At 35.1% G+C, this 22,162-nt stretch overlaps 1 protein-coding gene across 1 annotated transcript in view; it reads right to left on the bottom strand.

Annotated features, from left to right (window-relative positions):
* Positions 1 to 22,162, bottom strand: part of KCNH8 (potassium voltage-gated channel subfamily H member 8) — a gene marked incomplete at both ends in the record, with an annotated part of 177,021 nt that overhangs the window by 34,524 nt on the left and 120,335 nt on the right. The window contains 3 exons of the mRNA XM_083867048.1: positions 3,059 to 3,308; positions 5,045 to 5,244; positions 9,863 to 10,060. Coding sequence (XP_083723174.1) covers positions 3,059 to 3,308; positions 5,045 to 5,244; positions 9,863 to 10,060 — 648 coding nt within the window. The remainder of the gene's footprint in view (positions 1 to 3,058; positions 3,309 to 5,044; positions 5,245 to 9,862; positions 10,061 to 22,162) is intronic.

Genomic DNA, 22,162 nt, shown 5'->3' with positions numbered 1-22,162 from the left:
AAATGAAAGTCAAGAAACAGTGCCACAGCATGGCCAAAGAGGCTGTGGAATTGTAGCATCCTTGGAGATATTAAAAACTTGTCTGGACATAGCCCTGAGGAATCTGAGATAAATTTGCCCTGTTTTAAACAAGTTTAAGTTTGGTAGCTTCTGAAGGTCCCTTCAATCTTACATCATTCTGTGATCAATAAATAATAAGTTAAGACTGTCCCGTTGGAAAATCCATCCAGCATGTGATTCCAACTGTATATTACACAGGAAATTGTCAGCTTTTAGGTTAAGTTAAATCAGTTAACCATCTCTGAACTTTCTTAAATGGGGTAGTTTTACCATTTAAAATATCATTTTTAGTACCCTAAAATATTTTTTCTTTATTTATGTGGAGCTTGAACAACTTTCTTAAAAGTATTTATAAACTCAGGGTAGGGAGAAATTTTCTCCTATGCTAGGAATATACATATATCAATGCTTGTTTGGGGTCTTAAAAATCTCAGTTAGTATAAATGAGAACTGTAGTGAGCTTAGGTCAATCTAGGAAAGAGAAATTTGATAGGTAACAATAACATCTGTCATTGCTCATCACAACATTCATTGCTACATAATAAAATATAGCATAAAGCTAAGCAGTAATACACTTTTATATTTTACTCTAAATATCAACAATTCCTTAGATTTCTTCCATTATGTTAAGCAAAGGGCTGGAACTGTGAATTTATTGCTGGCAGTAATGTGGACAAGAGAAAGAATATTTCAAATATACCAAAACTGATCCTTGAACAACTTAATTAGAAGCTTTTTAGATATAGGAACAGTATTAGTATCAATACTGTATAAACATTTTGGAAAAAAAAAAAAGTTAGATTTTTATTTGATTGTAGTTAAAGTTTTGAAGTAATTTCAGGCTTAAAGATACTACAATTGATCTGGTAGTGCTTCTTTTTCAAATGAAATATGTTTCTTTTTCAAATGAAAATCATGCAGCAAAGGCTGTAGGTAGTAACCTGAAGTTTCATGTAGAATTAATGAAGTGATTAAATGATTCTACCTTGAATGTCAACATTCGTTACATAACAGAATCATTTAAGCTATTCTTAGTAGTTCTTTTCTTTTTTCTTTAATTGGATAACAAGCTTATATATACATGTTTCTCACAGACACATCTGTTTTTCAATAAATTGGGGACATGCAGTCAAAGTTATAAATATTCTCATTATGGATATTTTAAAAATAACTTATGGCTAATATTTTTAATAAATCAAAGATATATGCTCAAACAGTACATAACGCATATTAAAACATATTTTCCCATAAAATATATCCTAATCATCATTATTAGAGATAAAGTAATAGTCTCTAGAGGAAGCAAAGATGTATTTAATGAGAGCATTTCACTGAGTTGTTGCTGCACTGCTTGTTAGTGAGAATGGTTCAGTAAACAAAAACTAATCCACTAAAATTAGAATCAGGACAGAATTATAAAATATTCTGGGAACTGCAAGTAACTCAGCAGGGGACAATTGTCAGGGAAAAATCCGGTGTCTTGCATTTACATGACATCAGTAACACAATTTCTCATAGGGACCTACATGGTTTTGATGCATTCACCTTCTGCTGGTGTTAATTAGGTTTAAATGATGAAGTCCCCATTCACTGTAACAAAACTTATTTCATTGCATTATGTTTATGTTTTTGCATTGTGATTTCATTAACTTCTTTCAGAAATACAGTAATCTCTTTCTTATTGTTTTGATTGTCACCATTACACAATGATGTTTTAATTAACATTTTCAGAAGTGCCTGAAGATGGAATCATTAATGAAATCATAGTTCTAATGGAAGTACTTCTTGAACTTTTGCTGGTTTTAGCTTATGTTTTATTATAAGTCATATTTTTAATCTTTGATCTATATGATCCAATGAAATCAAGAGATTATTAAACTTCCTAGAAAAAAACAAGTGATGGAGTGATGTGGACTGTCAATCTAATAGAATTAAAGAGTTCTGAAACAAATAGGACCTGTATCACATTTATATTCTAAAAAAAGACCAATCAAATGCATTCTAGTAAAATAAAGGAAATTCAATTACAGAAGACCAGAAGCTTCTATTATCAAAAGTCTAGTGTAATCCCATGAAACAGGAAGAAAAGCTAAAAAGGAAATGTTCTTTTTAACTCTGTTTCATAAGAATATTAAAAGTTATTAGAAAGAAGAATACGTTTAAATCTAAAGTGATAAAATAAAAGAAATCTCTACATGTAGAGCAAAATTTTATATTTTATTTGCCAAAAAGCCTCTATAAACATTAACTGAGACAAGTCTAATAATCTTTTATCTGAAGATAAAGAGTATTTCTTTAGTAGGCCTTAGACTGAGGCAAATCACAGAAATTTATAGGTAGAGATGTTTAATCCTTAATGACTAAAAACAGTCCTCTTGCAAATAAAAACTAAAAAAATTATTAGAACAGAATTTCTGGCCTTTTTCAGTTCCAACAGACTCAGATGATTGCAGACAGCACCAGTTAGCATGAGGTAGCTTGGAGGAGCAGAGCCAACAATGCTTGTTCTTCACCACATGGCTTTTCTGCAAGGGCTGCTCATAGGCAAGTGCCAAAGAATGAAAGTAGGCTCATATTGCTTTTTTTCATTTGGGAGCATTAGTGGGAGCATTGCTCGGCCACTAATTTTCATGAAAGATTTAGGAACTGATGACCAATGTTCTTTGAGCTGTCAATACTGTCACCAAATATAGCAGAAAGTAGCAATTTGTGTCAAAAGTTTGCAAGTACCTCTGTACATGAAAAGAAGAGGGAATAAATATGAGGAAGCCAGAAGTGGAATATTGCACAGCTAACAGTCTGGCAATTGAAAGCTTCTTAGGTTAAAATATAAGGAAGTTAAAACTAAAAAAATAGGAGTGTACATAGAATAAGAATTGAAGATTAAAATTAAAAAAATTATTGCTCATCAGACAATTAGGACACACTAAACTACCAGTTAGTAGTGAAGATTCTACTTCAGTGGGGGACCATTCTGAGCCTATGATTATGAACATACCAAGAATTGCCAGCACAGTGCTATCCTTCAGGACTTCCATGGAACCTGAGCACACAAAGTAGATCGCTTGCAGGGCATCTCCCTGCCGCAGGAGGTATTCCCCAGGAGCACAGAAGGAGGTTTTGATGTGCAGGGACAGAGACCTGAGGCAACCACGACTGGCACACTCGAAAAGGGAGAGCTGCAAAATCTCCTTGTTCAAGTGCATGGTGATGTCTGAACGCAGCTCGTCTGGGAAGTCTTTTAAAAGCTGTCCAAAAGAAGGAAAAATGATGAAAAAGAGACAAAAAATTAAAAATTAAAGTTGTTTCCACTTTTGCAGAAGTATTGCTGCACGTCATATTGTTGCAAATACTTCCCCTTGACTTTTCTTATCCCCTTGATGAGACATGTTATTTTAAGAAATTTTAACACCGATAAATTCCAGGAAAAACATGAGTAAATGTATGCCTTTTTACTACCAAAAAAACCCCAAAAACCCCACAAAGTCTCACAAAAAAAAAAAAAAGAAGAAAAAAAAAAAAAAGAAAAAAAAGAAAAAAAAAACCACCAAACCCCTCCCCAAACCCCCCCCAAAACTCCCCATAAAAACACCCAGGAAAAAAAGGTCAACAACACTGTACAAGTTCCCTCTAATGCACAATTTAAGTTTGTCCGAGTTCTCTGTGATAGAACAGAGTAGGCTGCTCAGGTATACCATTGTATCAATGAAAGCAGAGAATTGTATAAAATTCATCAATATGCAATATTATTTCTTCTATAGTTAAACCAGTGAAAGAGGAATATCCAAAAAAAAAACCCGCTGTGAATGTGTTTTTATTCTTGTTATTTTCATTTTTTTAATAATGTAACTGGACACTGAGGGAGGGCTGGGAAAGGAACGGAGATGAGATACATATTCAATGGAAGTACCTATGGAAACTAAAAGACCATGAAGTCTCACTTTTTCCTTTCAAGCTGCAAGCCCACAAATATAGTTTTGTTTGTAGTTTGAGGGGATGTGGCATCTGAACAATGCAATCAGCCAATGCTTGACCTGGTGGGCCCGGACAAGGCATTTTATCCATAGGAGAGAAATAATGAAAGACTGATGGTCTCTCCAGGAGCTGCGGTTGTAGTACAGCAGTCACTCACTTTCAGTGTAACTAAAGGTACAGAAGGTACAAAAGCTGAAGGTGAGCATTAATCACATCTAGGAAAGCTTTGACATCTAAGTAATTTTTGTACCTTTGTAAATCTTACTAAGCTCCTTCTGTTGCTAAGATGCTGTTGAAAATCCCATTCTTTGTGCTGTGCACAACACAAAAAGAATTTATCAGGAAAAGAACGTTCCAACCCCAAAATCTTTCTGCTTATTGCCACATTATCTTTAGAGACCACTGAGTTTTATAACATAGATAACAAGAAACCTGAAGGGAATACTCCATTCAAATAAAACTCCAGCAGAGAGAAGCCATTATTTCTCCTGCACTACAGTAACGCATAACCTGGATACGTAATTTAAAACAAGCAAGCACAGACACCACCAGAAATCTGTCTTTTGATTTCACTCTCAAGTTAGACTCTGCAATATTTAAAAATGTAGTTATATAAATAACATAAAAATTCAGGCTAAATCATTTGTTTACACTACTGCAATAAATAAGATGAAGAAGGAAGGAAAGGCATCATGGTCCCTCCTGTAAAAGGCATCATAGTCCCTTCTTTAAAAATGACCTAAAATCCCCATGTAGATACTTTGTTTAGTGAAAGACAGAACTACTCATTATACAATTTCTGATGGCATCATCTAAAAAGTTTCTGATGAATGCCTCTTCAGCATTTGAGAATCACAGAGAACTAAATTTTACTTTATTTGATGGTTTTCTTTGGTATGCAACTTCACACAAAAAACAGCATCACGAAATAAAAAATACCCCCCTCCTTGACTCACAGTCATAGTTCACAGTCAAAACAATCAAACACAATTCCCTCTCATTTGGTTACCTCATTGGAATCAATTCCATTATTGACAGACCACGTGGTTTGGAAATATTCAAGCATCCTTTGCTTTAGCTGCTGTGGCAGGTGATGGACCCGTATAAAGTCCTTCAAATCCTTGGTTCTTGTGTGATAAAGGGACCATCTGGAGTACATCCTCTGAATTATGGCAGTCACATTACCAAACACCAAGGCATGCATCAGAGCTAGGAAGTATAGAAATTACATGCAATGTGGAGTGATATGTTGATCAATAAATCTCAACACAGAAAATGAACAGCATGTTCACAGAGCAAAAAATTCCTGATTGAGAGATATAAGAAAGCTTTTAAATATAAGACTCCTTCAGTAATGGTATATTAATACTGTGATATTAATATGATTGTTCATTTCTGGTGTTTGAGACACTACGAGTCACTGTCATGGGACAGGGTAGAGCAACTTATTTTACCTAGTCAGGGTACCTAACAAAATAATTACATCAAATTAAGTCCATAGTCTAAGAGAAAAGGAAAACAGAACATTGAATCATAGAATGGTTTAGGTTGGAAGGAACCTTAAATATCATTTAGTTCCAGCCCCTCAGCCATGGGCAGGGATGCCTTTCATTAGACCAGGTTGCTCAAAACCTCATCCAACCCGGCCTTGAACAGTGCCAGGGATGGGGCATCCACAACTTCCCTGAGCAACATCTTCCTGCATCTCACCATCCTCATAGTAAAGAGTTTCTCTCAATATCTAATCTAAACCTCCTCTCTTTCAGTTTCAACCGTTCCCACTTGTCCTGTTACTACAAGTCTTTGTAAAAATGTACAGGAAGAAATGCATGTAGGCAGATATGCTCAGAAAATAACGAGATACTTATAATCCATATGAAAACTAGACTCAAATGGTCGGTTGGAAACTACACAGAATGTAATAGATTTCAAAGAACTCAAATAAAAACAATTACTATTGGAGACCATGTGTAGCAAAATGAGGTTGTAAATAACATTTTTAAATGTATGGTATTCTGGGGGAGATATTTTTTTAAAAGTCAGGGAAAAAACCCATTGCAAAGCAGGAATTCAGGTTAAAAGAAACATTCAAAGAGAAAACCTCATTTCTTATGTCACTTGACAGGGTCAAATATGGTTAAAAGTGTTCTGACATCCTGGAGTTTGTCTGCAATTAGATATTGGTTTGGGAATAAAAAGACCAGAAGCAAAATTGAAGAAATATTTACAGATATAGGTCATCTGGGTTTGTCTGTGCAGAAATATGTTTGCTTATTTGAATTGGAAAAATCACTGCTAAATTGTCTGTCATGTGATATTGATTTGATGTATAGAATACACACATCTACAAATTGTTTTTTTAAAAAAATACTAAAATCTTTATTATTTTTTCTAAAGGGACATCTGTCTTTATATTGCTTGAAAGAAAGCAGATGGATTTCTCAGAGTGACAAAGGAATTGGTTTATAAACAAGATGAACAAGTTGTTGGCATTGTATGTCACTTTACAGAAGTCCAATGTGAGTGAGAAGAGACAAGGGGAAATAAGACAAGAAAGGATGCACTTTTTAGAAAGAGAGAGAAAATTTTGTAGCTTGGAGAGAGAAAACTTTTACAGGCTGAGAAAAATACAAAGGACTTAGTAACAATATCTATGTCCTTAGTGAAGGGAGTGCAGAAAAACAGATAAAGAACTGCAGTGTAGCAATACCAGAAAGAAAAGGATTATGGATGTAGTAAGAATAGCAATCCTAACTAGAAATTTATTTCTAAAAATAGTCAATTATTTTCATGATGGTGCAGAGACTTGCTAAACCATTCATGTCAGAAGCTAGAGCAACAAAATGTGAGGGACTGGTGTAATACTAGATACAGGATATTATATTAGGAATATGACAACTAGGCCTGAAACAATTCAGCCAGACACAGATAAATAAGTTAAAGAAATAGTTGTAACCTCTTTAAGGATGCAATAATCAGTTTAAATGAGGGGAGGGATAAAGCATTAGGCGGTGTATGAATGCAAATGTAAGACTCCCATGTGATGCAAGTCCCTCGTCAGACTCCAAGGTTAGGAGCTGGACAGTGTAGAGATCTCAGTGACGTTAATATAGGCACAAATATCATCTAGAATTTTATTATTATGGTAGAATCTGTCATTGCCTATATGCATTGGAAGGCAACTGCTTCTCATAATGACAAGCTATTCTTGGCAATGACAGGCATTAGAATTCTTTATCAAATAATCATACACTTACCCTACTTTCTGCAGGAAACCTACTATGCCTCTGTCTAAACTCAAGTAGGACAAGTTCAAAACTTCTAGGAACTGTATTTCATAAAGTGCCCTTTATTTTTTAGATATTTTAAATCACATTGTAGTTGCTTAGGGTACAGAGGAACACATCTGATCCCAGATAGGACTGGAGCTACTAGAGTGGGCCTCCAATCTCTTAAATACAAAAAATACACATTTTTTTCTGAAAGAACACGGAGAGTAAAAGACAGAATATGGTATGATCACCTGATGGAGGGCAGATCTGATTAATATTTTACAGATGCTGGATATCATAGGTATTCTAGTTACAGTTTTTCCAACTTTATGAAGACATACTGTATTGAACAAGATCTTTTATCATCAGAACATGACTTGTTAAAAATTTAAATTTCAAATTTGTGCAAAATAAAAATTAATGCTAAGAGGACGGTAAATATTAGAAATGTATTCTATATGCTATTTATTTTTTAAATTTACACTTCTTTTTTTCTGTCTTCAAGTTTTTCAAGGTTTAAGTAAATTTAATTCATTTTTTCTGTTTGTAGTGTCATACATTAAAGAGATAGAGAAAAACTGCTGATAAACTAGCTCACCCTCTCCATTACACCTGAAATTTCATTAAATAATGGCTTGGTCAAAAGTCTGAAAAACTTACACATCAATTTTTCTCAGAACATCACTTTCCATTAGAGAATCTTAAAATTAAATATCAGCCAAAAAGATACACTAAAACAGGTTTTAAGAAATTGAGAGATATAATGTCCCTGAGGATACAGATTAGCACTTAATTCCTAACAGAATTTTCTAAGGTATGCTCACCAACCTTCACAGTATCATTCTAACTCCTTCAAGTTTCTTTGCTAGTATCTAAAATAAAATTCCTCAAGAAAATGTCTGCAAATCAGCTCGCTCTGCTTTTTTTACCTGCACATATCTTGTTCACTGGACCCCTGCAGATATAAATCCATTCTCCTATCTTCTTGCCTATAAGCAACTTCACCTTTCAGTTGTCAGTTCCCTCTTACTTTACTCAGCTAACTAGTTCTTCACAATTTATTCAATGTACAAGCATATTACAAGAAATAAAAGTGAAATTGTTACAGCTGGACTAAATAAATGTATAGCATACTTCTATATCTACTCTATTATATTTATGAAAGCCCTGCTATATTAAAGTGAGTTAAATATTCATCACTGCCTTACACAAGAGATCTCTTGATTTCTTGATAGAAATGAAAACTCCTTCCTTTATTCCAACAGATTTTATGTAATGAAAGCCCCAAAGAACAGAGATCACAGTAATTTCATGCAACCACTGAAAGAAATTAATGAACTGCTTGTGGTTTTGTGACACTGTCCAAAAAAAAAAAGTTATATAACTCTTGGATGATTCATTACATTATTGCCTCTTATTTTCTGGACAGAGGAAAAATGAAAATTATTCATCGAACAATTCTTTTACCACTTAATGCTGCAAATATATAGATTACAGTTAATTCATCACATTCCCTGTCTTTCAAGTGTCAAATTTCCAGTTTATTGTTGCTCAGAAGAATTTATCCAGCAAAGCTAACACCCAGGGCTTTACTGACTAGCGCTGGAGAAACATCTACTAGTATTTCCAGAGCATCTAAGCCAGCAGAAAGAAAAAGGGAGGACAGAGTACTCTAGCAGTGACTTGCTTTTATTCTTCATGGCCAGTGTGACAGCTTTGAGCTGAGCTGTACTATGTACATATAGTAAAATAGCACAGCTGATTTTTTTGTGGGAGGAAGATGAACATAAAGACAGAGCTTCCAGTACTTTCTCTAAGGGTCTTGGCTTCCAAATCGCTGCTTGTTGTACTTGGGTGCCTCAACAGAAGGAAGGGGATCACAAATGAACAGGTGCCTTACTCTGACAATAAAACTAAGTAATCAGCATAAATGTCATTATGAGTTCCAAATATGACAAAAAAATTGCATTCTGATTCAAATCCGAATCAAATTTTTGTCAATGATAATTGAAGTGCTTTTTTTTTTTTTTTTTTTTTTTTTTAATGCTAAGGCTCATCAAACAGTCTCCTGGCTCTACTCTATCCTGTCTCTCTTTCTCTCTGGTCAGGTTCTTCACATGAGGATACACACCAGTTCACGGATACTTTGTCCTGCTGCCCACTTCCCCTCATCACCATTCCCAGGGCTGCTGTGGGGGTGGAACTGCAGCTGACATGCACATTATACCTGGCTGTCTGGAAAAGTGTCTGTAATGCCTGAAATCCCCAACACATGGCTGGACCACTTCCACTGTTAATAACTTGCATTTCAGTGAGCAACACTGCCTTTCGTCACCATCAGCGAACAAAAGGTTAGAAATATGTCTGCCTAAGAGAGTTTATCTAGTGTAAGCCAGACAAAGTTGTTTCCTTTTTTGTCATTTTAAATTAAATTTATTAAGCTCTCCGCTGTGTTTGCTTGGGGTTTCTTTTAAGAAACTTAGCAAAATTTCAGCTTTTATTTGACTTTTTCCTACTCATTGAAAATGTTTTAAATTACACTTGACTGTACCTACCTCCAATCAGCATTGTGCAAATGGAGAAGATCTTTTCAGCATCAGTATTGGCTGAAACATTTCCAAAGCCAACACTGGTGAGGCTGCTGAGAGTGAAATACAGGGCAGCTATATAGGCACTTCTGATTGATGGGCCTCCTAGTGTATTATTCTCATAATAAGGAGATTCAATTCGTTTTCCCAGCTCATGAAGCCAACCTGCAAAACAAAGCATAAAAGGAGTTACTTTTAAGTAACACTGACACCACCATGAAAATTATACATTATACTAAAAAACCAGTTCTAGAAACCCCCAAAAATCTACTTAAAAGACATTATAGTCTTCACACAATTCCAAGAATAAAAAAAGCATAAAACTGTGGGAATTTATGCAGCACATTAAGTATTGTGTCTCCAGGATATTTATTTTTATGTATGATTTTTTATTATAAAAATTGCATTTCTGCATTGAAATCAAGTGGTTTTGAATTGCATACTACAGGTCTAATTAGATAATTTATAAAATCCATTATGTCACTAAAAAAATAATCTTCACCTAATAGCACTGCAGCAACAATGCAACATCATTTGATTTTTCAATCAATTAATGCTTGGAAAGCTTTTTGACATTCTAAGACTAAATCATTATAATAGTAATTACATATTCAGAGCTTTTCACATGTTTATTTTTACAGTAGAAAAGATTCAAAGAACTAAACATAACTTACAAACTAGAATTAATTTTTGAAACATGCTTCAGTAAGTATTTTCTAAATTGTTCATTTAATCTTTCCTTTCATTTTGATGAACGAGTCTATGTGCCAGAGAAAGCAGAATTAGCTACTGCCTCAGATATTTGAAAAAAAAACAACAAAACAACCCCAAAGCAACAATGCAGGAAAAAAAAAATACACGGCTGGAAAACACAACCTGAACGAATTACATAAACACAATGCTTCCCAAAAATCAAGACTGGGAAAAAGAAGAGATAAAAATCTATTTGTGTTCCCAGTTTTGTCTGTTAAACAGCTTGCTTGGGAGATTGGGAATCTTTCTTGGGTAGACAGGGAGAACTGCCAAAAGAAAATAATCCTGACAGAGAGAGGTTTATTTTAGAAAAATTGTTTGGGGGTCCCCCTTTTGTAAGCTGGGATCTGACAGACTGAATCACCTCCTGAAGATTATTCTCTCTGCACTTCAGTCAGCATCCATTTAGATGAATACAAAAATGAACTGGGGGAAATCTCATTGAAGAGAATGTCTGCAAAAGTAGGGGGTAGATTTAAAGTATCAGTCCCAGCACTTCCAATTAAGTTGGGAAAAAAATCTGTAGGAATTTAGCACCTAGAGTAGACCTGGTGAACCCATGGCTGCTCCCATGCTCAGGTCCATGCTTTTTGGCATGCTGCCCTGCAGAGAAAGCTCAGGCAGAAGGGCTGGGTAATGGCAGAGAAAGGTCTGGCCATGACCCTGCTGATCCACTCTGTGCAGAACAGGGAACTTGATCAAAAGCATAAATGAAAGCAATCTGCATTGTCATATGCTGGCAGTACTGACTAGGATGTTTCAGATTGCCAACAGACAAGAAAGCATATGAAAATCTCCTTGATTTTGCCTGGATATTAATCAGGTGGGGCTATTTTATATTTATGGCTCCCAATTATTTAAAATGAAAGTAGAGCAAAATGGGAAAAAAAGAGAAAAGAGAAGAGAAGAGAAGAGAAGAGAAGAGAAGAGAAGAGAAGAGAAAAGAAAAGAAAAGAAAAGAAAAGAAAAGAAAAGAAAAGAAAAGAAAAGAAAAGAAAAGAAAAGAAAAGAAAAGAAAAGAGAAAAAGCCTAGCTGAGTCAAAACCAGTCCTCTGTGCACTACTGTTTTTCTGAGATTGCACTGCATTAGACTTAATTCCTGTATTTCTATAGCAGGGAATGTAATCACAAACATTTATGAACATAGACTAAAAACCCAAGAAAATCTCTGGCAGAGATGGGACAAAATATAAAAAAAAAGATCTATCTAAACCTAATGTAAACTAATACAATAATAAAGTTCAAGATCAGCTCAAATTGTTTCAGTTGCAAAACTGAAACAAATAAGTTATTTTAAAGAACAGTAATTGATGTGCCTGTTAGGAGAACATCTCCTGCCTTGGAGTCTTCTAAAAGCCACTGATTCTCAGGTTGTGTATCTCCATTTTTCTCACTTTTCATGCATTTCCAGTGCTATCCAGGAAAGGTGGATGACTGCATTCTTTAACTGAGAGATACATGTGAATTGGTTTCTCCTTTACAACTCACTTTATGTCTAAGGTTTTCATCCAACCCTACTGAAACATCGTTGTTCCTAAAGGATTCATATAGCTAGTAAAAGTAAAGTACAAAAATGAAAGTCTATGTGTGCTGTGTCAATCAGTAGAAGTCTGTATAATATTTCTACAAAAATTTGACCACCAAAATATCAATATAATAATTTTACAATTTCTAGCAAACACTTATGGCCAAGATTCCAGCACTTGACATGAATTTAATATTCAGTATCTAGTTCTGTGGTAGAACTGAAGGTCAAAGAAGTCATCCCCTCAGTAGCATCTAAGGCTTATCACTGAGCTAAAACAGTAGCAGTGAGCATTGATTAGCAATTCTTAATGATTGCTAAAATAATGCCCACAATGTAAAGAAAAGCTATGATGTAAATTTATTTAGAGATTTAGACTCAGAAGAGAAAATGTTTGTCTGAAAGGAAATACCCCAAAAATAAATTCCTCTGACTTGTAGATAAGACCATGTTTACAGCTTCTCGTTTCTATTTTGGCTGGCAGAGATTAACCTAATCAGGAACTTTTGAAAAAATTGTGTAACGTGGTGTTTCATCCAGAGTATATAAACTGCTGCAATATCTTCCAGATCAACTGTACTCCTCATATTTCTTGATAGCACTGCATTTTTTTTTTTTTTTTCAGTTTCAAGGTAGAGGCAAGATACAGTTGGGTGTAAACACTCATCAGGCAATGGAAATAGTCATGAGGCAGCATCACTGACTAATGCCTTTTCCTTTTCAGTTCCTGCAGGTAACAGCTCTCAGCAGATTCTCTGGCAAGCTTGAGTAATTAATTTCTGCCCTCAGGGAAGAAGAGAAAAATAAATATACCTTGTAGTCAGAAGGAGCTTCCTAGAATTTAGCATTATGAAGCTTGTCTGGGTCAGAATTAGCATTGTCTTGGTACAACCCTCTGACTTTGAAAACATTTTAAAGCGCCAATTGGCATAATTAAGAGGAAGGCCTTTCAAAGGGAAAAAGAGCACTTAAGTAATCAAGTCCCATTGGAAAAGTCAATAGGAATTGGATATCTAGCTCCATTAGACTACTTTGAAAATTGCTGTAAGAATCTGTATTGAGTTTCATATACTTATATCTGGGAAGTGCTCAAGTATCAGAAAAAGCCTAAAAAAGCATTTGAACCTCCATAAATTATATACTTTTTAACTGGATGTAAACCACATTATTTCATTTACTAAACATCCAGAAAATCAGTCCTTCCCCTGGCTTGGTGCATTCTCTGCATTGAGTATATACAATACTCCCTATAAATTGCAGCTTCATTCTATACTACTGCTTGTAAAATTACTTAGATTTATATCTTAGTTTATACTTATTTTATACTAATAAATACTTAGATTTTCCTATTATATCAGACACTTAACATACCAAAATACTGTCTGGTACTCCAAAAACTTAAAAATTAGTTGCATTTTGTAATCAATTCATTAACTATAGCACTTATTTAAAAATAAGAGTAACAATTTCTTTTCCAGTTAAAAAAACACACCAAAAGTCTCTGGTTTATTCTGTATTACAGTGTCAGGAAGAATAAAGAGGTGTGGATAAGAAGTGCCTCTTAGAGCACCCCTGAATGTCTGAAAGCAATAGCAGTGATGATGTTAAAAGGGAAAAGTATGAGACAAAGGCCAAGCTTCTCTCTGCTATGAATCCACATCAATTTTAGGGACTTCAAATATTCCTAGGGCAAATGTGAAGGTAGAAAAGCCTATCTGCTATCAAATAACGATTTTATTTTTTTTTTTTTTTTTTTTTTTTTTTTTTTTTTTTTTTTTTTTTTAATGTTTGAACAGTATTTAAGCCTCATTCAGGGCCAGACCATATTTGGCCCTTTCATGCTAGTGTGGAGAGAGAGTAAGCAACACTATGCTGATAGTAAAAAAATAGAATATGTAATGAGAAATGATGGAATTAACTAAAGGACACTGTGGATTGTCTTTAGTGAGGATTATTGTTGAGGAGTATGTTTGAGGCTGAGTGTTGCTTTTCTGACTACACTGAAAAGAAATAATATTAGAAAAATGTCCTAAACTGGAGCACATGCAGCCTTCTGCTATAAATAGATTATACGTTTCAGCACAGAAGTCGCTATCTTATGACTACTAATGTGTGGCAGTTTAGGGTCATTAAGGAGAAGATAAAAACTATACAAGAGAAATTAGATCCTTCATCACTGGAATGAATTTTTAGATTAAAATCACTGTGTAGTCTGAGAGCTGTGTTGATTGCCCCTGCAGTAGTCCCTGATCACTGCTGATAGGTCCTCATTTCAGATCTAGAGCCAGGCAGCCAGGAGCTGTATGTTTGCAGAGCAAAGCACACCACCCTTTCGTCACATAGCAGCACCCCCTGATCTGCAAATAAACATCTCATATTTCCATTTTAAATGGGGGAAAAAATGTTCCAAGTTTCTATTGATCTCAATGAACCAAGATTTTCATTTGTATCCATCTCTATGCTTCCTTGTATTAGCCTCCACAAAATAAACCTTAAGGCAGAACAGTTGCTAAGAGAGAGCAAATAGGTGAATTTCCTTCTTTTTAGGTAAAAGCACCTGTGATTACAATTTCTGTGATTTTTAGATGTCCAAATCACTTCCCTCAACTGCCTGTGTGGCTTCTTCAGAATGTATCATAGTTAAAGTTCATTTGAGGAGGGGAGGCCAGAGCTGAAATTGTATTTGAGATGAGATTTCTTCTTATAACAGCATAATGAATATATTTTATTCAATCAAACCCTTATCTCCATTCATCAGACATTAAAACATTAGCTTTCTTTTAAGATTGCTTCCAAAGAATTTTGCACAGTTACTCTCTAGATGTTGCTGACTGATATATTACATTCAGAATCTAAAAGTGTATAAGAAGATCAAATCATTTTACTTCTTCTTGAGTGTGTGACTGCATTATTGAATAATCATTGCCTCTGTTCTCATGGTGATTACTCAGGTTCTTCACAAGAGCCTTTTTATTCCTGTCTAGCCAAAATGTTTTTGACATGTGCGACTTTTCCCTGCTAAAACATTTGTAGGTTTTCCCCAGACTATTAATAGACCAAACAACACCATTCCTACTATTTCACCCTGTGAAATATTGCTGTTACTCTTTCATTGCTGAAAAACCTGATCATTTGTTTACAGGTTTGATTTATGGTGGAGTTTTGCCTGTCGTGTTAGGGGAGGCTCCCAGGTACCAGAGCAAATGTGTTTAGGATTAACAAACCTCAAATATGAGAAGATCAATCATACCCTTAACCACTGTTACAGAGGATAGTATATATGCCAGATCTTATTGGACTGGGTCAATAAGTAGAACAAGAATCAAGTTTTCTTTCACACAAATTAGGAAAAAAACCCCAAAAATGTACTGACCCGCCTCCCCAAAAAACCCCAACCAAACCAAAAAAAACCCCAACAAGACAGAGTGCTGAACATGTGACACAGTTGCAGCTTCTGAGTGTGTGAAAACACAGCTCCAGAACATGTGCTCAAATGGCAGAATTGCACAATATTAAAATACAAGACATTATGCTTTTTTTCAAAATGAAGACAGTAAATGAGTGTTATCTGTAAGAGGAAACCAGAGGTGTGTCTATATATGTCAAGAAGTACAGGGTACAAAGGAACAGCTCTGGCTTATATTTGAAGAAAATTAGCTGGTATTCAAGATAAGTAAAAGTTAATTAGCAATGCATGAAAATTAAACTAAAATTATTTCAATATTAGTACAACAGGCATAAGTATAATGGCTGCAGGACCATCAGGAATAATTAGCATTAATCTAGTTCCCTTGATCTTTATTCTGCTAACACACTTTCCTGCAAAGAGTGGACACCTAAAATGAGAAAGAAAACAAATATGATAAAGACAATAACGTATTTCTCAAGTACTGAGACTGCTTAAAAATATTAAAGTAAGTTTCAAAATAATTTATTCAAAATACCTCTTATTTTTAGCTTTGTAAAATATGGTCCTTATCAGAGTATATTCTTTATTATTATGAATTTAGTGAGGTTCTTTTCCTTAAACTAAAAAGACATAATATGGGTATGAATGAGACCAGTAGTGTTGCAGGAGTAAAGGAACACCTACTACAGTTTCCAAATTTTGTGGAGGGAAATTTTTGCCATGACATAGAAAAGAAACAGGTTTAACTTAAACTACACGAAACATGGCTTTATCTCAAGTGCCTGTGAATGAAGAGGACTCAAGGCTGCCCTGTGTGACCCTGGGAGCAGAGCCCAGACACCAGCTGTGCTGACCTGGAACTGCCATGCATGCAGCAAGGATGGGAATTAGTGCTTCAGATCAATGCAAGGCAGGGGTGTCTGCCCTCCACAGATCATAACATTGCCTTTCTCTTACCTTTGAAACCCATTTTCTGTATACTTTTAAATCTAATTTATGTCCATTTTAGTATTTCCCCCCATTTTTCTACATTAAGGTAACTTTCTGGTGCATTGGGTGCATCATCTAACCCAGGTAATGAAATTTAACATTAACCTATATTAAATTTATACAAGCAGATTATACTTAAGCTCTGGTCGAGTAGATTTTCAAGTGCCAAAATGTGAGACATGGGGATGGAAAATACACAAGATTTTCTACAGACATATATAAAAGTTTATATACATTTACTTGATGGATGTGCACACTACAGACAATAAGGAAAAAAGCAAACACCTCAAAACCCCCTCTAATATGTAATCAAAGAGGAGAAAAACAACCCCTTTTGCATCAAGTGCTCTATGCTGCTTTCTATTCAGCAGATAAAATCTTCAGAGGGGAGAGGACAAATTTTATAAGATTTCATGCTTCAGATCTCAGATGTTCACCTCTTTAAAATCTAATCCATAAACAAAAATAGAGTCTTCTTTCATGTATGTGCCATGTATATATGTCATTTAAACATCCTTGTAAAAATATTAACAGCATATTTTTGGGGAGCTTGAAAACAATGGAAATTACAAAAAAGAAATAAATACTTTAAAGTTACAAGTAAAATATTTGAGAATTTCAAAGAATCATTCTCAGAAACAACATATGATGAGACATCTCTCCAAAATTATAGATGAGGACCCACCAGTAGCAATTTTAAGGATTGTTGTACAAGATTTAAGGTGAATGCTAGTAATGGATAGATTCAATAAATACGCCATTTGATTTCCATTGTAGAGAAACTGGACAGAATTTTTATTCTATCTCTTCCCAAAGTAGCACATGAAGTGAGAAATGGTCATGAGCTAAAATCCAAGGCACAAACACACTCCTAATAAAACTGACAATTCAGACCCTTGAATCTACTTTTTTATTATTATGGGTCAAATTAAAAAAAACAGGGTTTGAACATAGATCAGATGAAATTATAATCTTCTGCCAGACTTTGGGAATTTTACCACTGATTTTTGAGCATCTGTAACATCACCCAGAGAAAGTTTGAACTTTGACGTAGTGCAGTCAGAAGAGAAAAACACAGATAAAAATTAAATGTCCCTGTATTGCTCATGAGGCTTGGACATTGAAAAAGCACAAACCTCTGTAGTCAAAGGCAGGTAGGTGACACGAATACCTTCATATCTGGTTCCTTTTGAATCCCTGCCTTACCCTTTGCAGGTAAAATAATCTGGAGGAAACTGTATCTTTCCCAAGATCCTTAGGGAAAGTTTTTGACTATCCAGAAACATAAATCGACACAGATGTTTTTTAAATACTTTTAGACCCATAGAGCTTTCCAAACTAAATGTGTACTCCTTGTTGGATTAGAGCATTTCTGGATACAAGCTTAACCTCTGTCAAGTCTATTAAAAGTTAATTTCAGTTGAAAGGTGAATTCTTTTATAAGACTAACTAATATTCTTTGTCAATAAATTGGCTGTTGTATTTCTAACTGCATGTATACTTAGAAGGTAGCATTAAAAAAATTACATTTCACAGAGCTTTAACTCATCTAACTCAACAAAGTCATAACAAGATATTGACCCATTGTTCTCACTGAAAATAAAGATTTCATGGTGAAATACTCAATGAACTAAGTAGTTTCAGTAGGAAGCTCAATCAAGGAATTAGAAAAGGAAAAAAATCTAACATCTAATTGCAGTTTTCCTTATAACAACAAAAACACAGCTGAGTCCACAGAAGTGCTGAAAACCTGGCCTTAATTATCTGATAAAACTCAACTCTAAATTGCAAGTATCACTACTTAGAATAAAAAAGTAGCATTTTTCTTTTCTCATGGTAAAATTGATGCCACCTTTGAGATATGGAGAAAACTTCCTTGTAGGAAATAATTTCTTGTCATCACCAAGGTGTGGTCTGTTAAATAATTTACATTTTCATTTTGGGAAGCCATAAGTACAATGAGAGATGGTTTTGTGGAAAGCTTGAAATCCACCCCATTGAAGACACCATAAGAATTGTAAAACAATTTCCAAAGCCTCTGGTTGATCACTCCTGGGCACCTTTCATGGCTTAAAAATAGTAGAGTAAAAGGCCTGATATTAAATACTTGCAATGGTAGCATTTGATTAGAAAACAATGTTGGAAAGCTATATTTTAAAATATTTAGTTAACAACAAGTTAGAACAGTCTGGAGTTGGGCATATCTTACACCTAATGCAAAATGCTGCATAAACACTCTAAAAAACACAGTATACATGAACTACCAACAACTTCACACATTTCAAGCCCTGCACATTTCTAGCCAGAATCTAACTATAGTTGACGCATTAAATCTTAAAATTCTAGGTGATGTCTTATCTTCTTTTTCTGCAAAATTAAGTTTTGCCCTTTTACTTTTTCTCCTACTGGGATAAATCCATGAGGAACAGCCCAGATAAAGTTTCACAGTCAGAACCCTAGATGCTTCTTAAAGTTGGTAGATAATTCACGTGAATTAGCTATTTACATTTCTTCTCCACCATGTGGCAAAATATTGTCTTTCCAGAGAAGTTATCTCATGCCTATTCTGGTGACAGATGAGAGAAAGGAGTGGTACAGGGGGGAGATATCCCTTTGGGCAGAGCTCCAAGACAATCTCCAAAGACCAGCTAATGCTCTGCAGGACCACAGAGGTTGTCACCTCCATAAGGCTCTGGGTGAGTTATTCCTCTCACCCCCACGCTGCCTTGCTGCTTCATAAGGCTGCAGGGTGCATCTCTGGGACATGCAGCTGGTATTGTGTGGATGGATAAACAAATCAGACAGATCTGTTCCTCATATTTATGTGGAAGACTCCAATATACCTCTGTACCAGTCTCATAGTGTAATGTAATAGATTCCCCTTACAGTAGAGATACATTAATTTCAAGATAGAGACCTGTCTATATTACATATAAGAGCTATGTATAAGGATTTTAAGAGCTGAATCAGCAGACCTGCAAGGAACTCATTCCTCTTTATATTTTATGATAGTTCTATAAACATTTAGACTAACTGTTGCAAAGAAGCTCCAGTGTACATGGTCAATGCACCTGCACTTCTGCAGAACTAGGTCATAACTTCTTTCAGCCTCATTTATCAAAGAGTCAGAATATTTAGAAAAGGAATGTTCTTGAAACTCTTCTGTGTGATAAGCTAGTACCACTCTTCTCAACAGTAATTTGTCAGATGGCTGCATTTAAATATGTGGGGGGTATAAATCCCTCTTGCTTTTGCAAGTCAGCAGTTTATTGTCTTTTCCCCACACCACTGAATCACAGAACCAGCTAGGTTGGAAAGGACCTTGGAGATCATCAAGTCCAAAGAGAGGACAAGATGGGTAAATTTTCAATATCAACTTTCTGCAACAATACATGCAAAATACTTAATGCAGTTACCTATTTTTATTAAAATTTTTACTTTTCCTAGGAACAGTTTACAAACAGCTCTAATCCCATTAATATATTTGGAGTGAAGAAAAACACCTTTCCATTTTTAAAAAAATTATCTTGCTTTGTTCTCCACAGCATATTTTCCTAGGGTTCTTACACTAAAAAAATCCCCAGTGGTGTAAGTAAATTAACTACTTTTTTGGTATTATTGTAAAATGTTATTTTAATTTTTAGATTACAGGTAAAACATACAAATCTAAATGTATAGCTAATTTGAGAAATGCAATTGTAAGGCCATAATCAGAAGTATATAAATCATATGAATATCATCTTTAGGGAAATGCTCACAGTGTCACCGCAGAATTTCAGTATTTAACATTACTGCTCCTTAGGCGAACTGGCTGTTACTGTCCTTTTCCAGGCTATTAAATGCCTTGCAGCTAAGTTTGGAATTAGACACATTTGTGCTGGTGGTCCATTCAGTGCAAAGAGCATGTCCATCTATGCCCTCTTTGGTTCCCTGAGCTTCATCAGTCTGTACCCATCTGTTAGAGCTTTTCTTATCTTATATTTAGACTGTAATATCCTTATGGGCAAGAGCAGCCTTTTTATCCTGTGTTAATTCAGCAATGGAGACAAGAGGGCCTTGACCTATAAGTAGCATCCCAGGTGTTCCTGCAATAAAATTTATGGTAATGAGTGGGATTTTTTTATAGTGTCAGCTAAAGAGTTAGAAACCTGTTTTGCAGCTTTATGCGTTTGGAGGCCCATCATGCCAAAAAGATTTTGAGCTACTACAGGCAGGCTATTCATGTCTTTTTAAAGAAATAAGCACTCTCTTCCATAAGCAATACAGAGGACTTTAAAATGAAACCTTTATTATCAAAATAGGCCAAAGTCTCCCACACAATAAAGCCCTGCAGAATGCAAGTTTTAAAGTTGCTTTCAAAACTTTATGTCTAAATGTGCGCAGCATGGCATAGTTGGTAATTAATCTCACCTCTACCCTGCTGTTCTCACCTGCTCAGGTTTCACCATCAGAGAAAAACTGAATAAAGTCTTTCAGTTCTTATTACAAGAATCTCAGTCCTAAGAGCTAATATATTAAAGTTCTAACTCAGAATAAGCAAATAAATTTTCAAGGAGGCAATGACAGTGGTAATCAATATCATAAAATCTTTGTAAAGAAAAGTATTGCTTATTTGCAAGAGCAAGATATCAAGAGGAATATATTTTTTAGAAAAGCAGTGCAGTATGCTACACATATTTTATATTTTCGTTCTGTCTAACTGCCAGCAATCTGCAAGAGTAGAGCTGTTTACTCCCAGACTCCTCTTTTTAAATCTGAGTAATGGAAGAAATGGTCCCTGGCAGGTGGTACCTTCCCCTCTCCTGCTATCTTCCCCACTCCAGAAATCAAGACAATTTTCAGCACCTACTACCTGTTCAAATGCAGTCTCCCAGCTTGGCAAAACAGGGGCTGAAGCCTCAGCACAGGAACTGTTTCCTTTTCTAGGTCTAACTGCAAATGAAAGGTTAATTGCAGAATTGCAATAAAACCATGCTAATTTCGATCTGACTGGACTGCATAATCACACAGGAGATGATAATGACAGTATAGAGTTCAGTTTGGGTCAGTATAGACTGCTGCAGCCTACATGACATCCAGTTCTCCTTGTCTTCTATATTAATAACATCCATGCTGGTTAGATAACAGCTGAGTGTGTTAACCCTCGCTACAATCTTCTCCTTGTTTGCTCCATCGATTTTACAGCATTGTCTAAATATTCTATTCTGTGATCTTATCTAAGGAGCCACTGTGCTGTAAAGGGACTTGACTCTGACAGGCAGCTGTATGATAAATGGCATTAGCACTTTATTTGCTCTTGCTTTGTCTTAGTTTTTTATTCCTTGATTCTACAACATAAGTAACATTTTTCAATCCTTTTTTTTTTTTTTTTATTATGTGCCACTTGAATCAAGGTGGTTTAAATTCAACTACATTTGGCTTTTGTGAGGGGGAGATCAACAACAGGGGATATTTTACTCTAGATTACATCTAAATATAATAAAACCCCCCAAGAATTTGCAGTGTAATAAGGGCTTGATGTAAAAAGTAAAGAAGAAAGGTGCTATCTGAATGGAAAAGCACACTACATTTTTAAAGTTGATGCAGCTCT

This window comes from Zosterops lateralis (genome assembly GCF_965231275.1).
Source record: "Zosterops lateralis genome assembly, chromosome: 1".
NCBI lineage: Eukaryota > Metazoa > Chordata > Aves > Passeriformes > Zosteropidae > Zosterops > Zosterops lateralis.
This window is presented reverse-complemented; position numbering and strand designations above follow the sequence as displayed.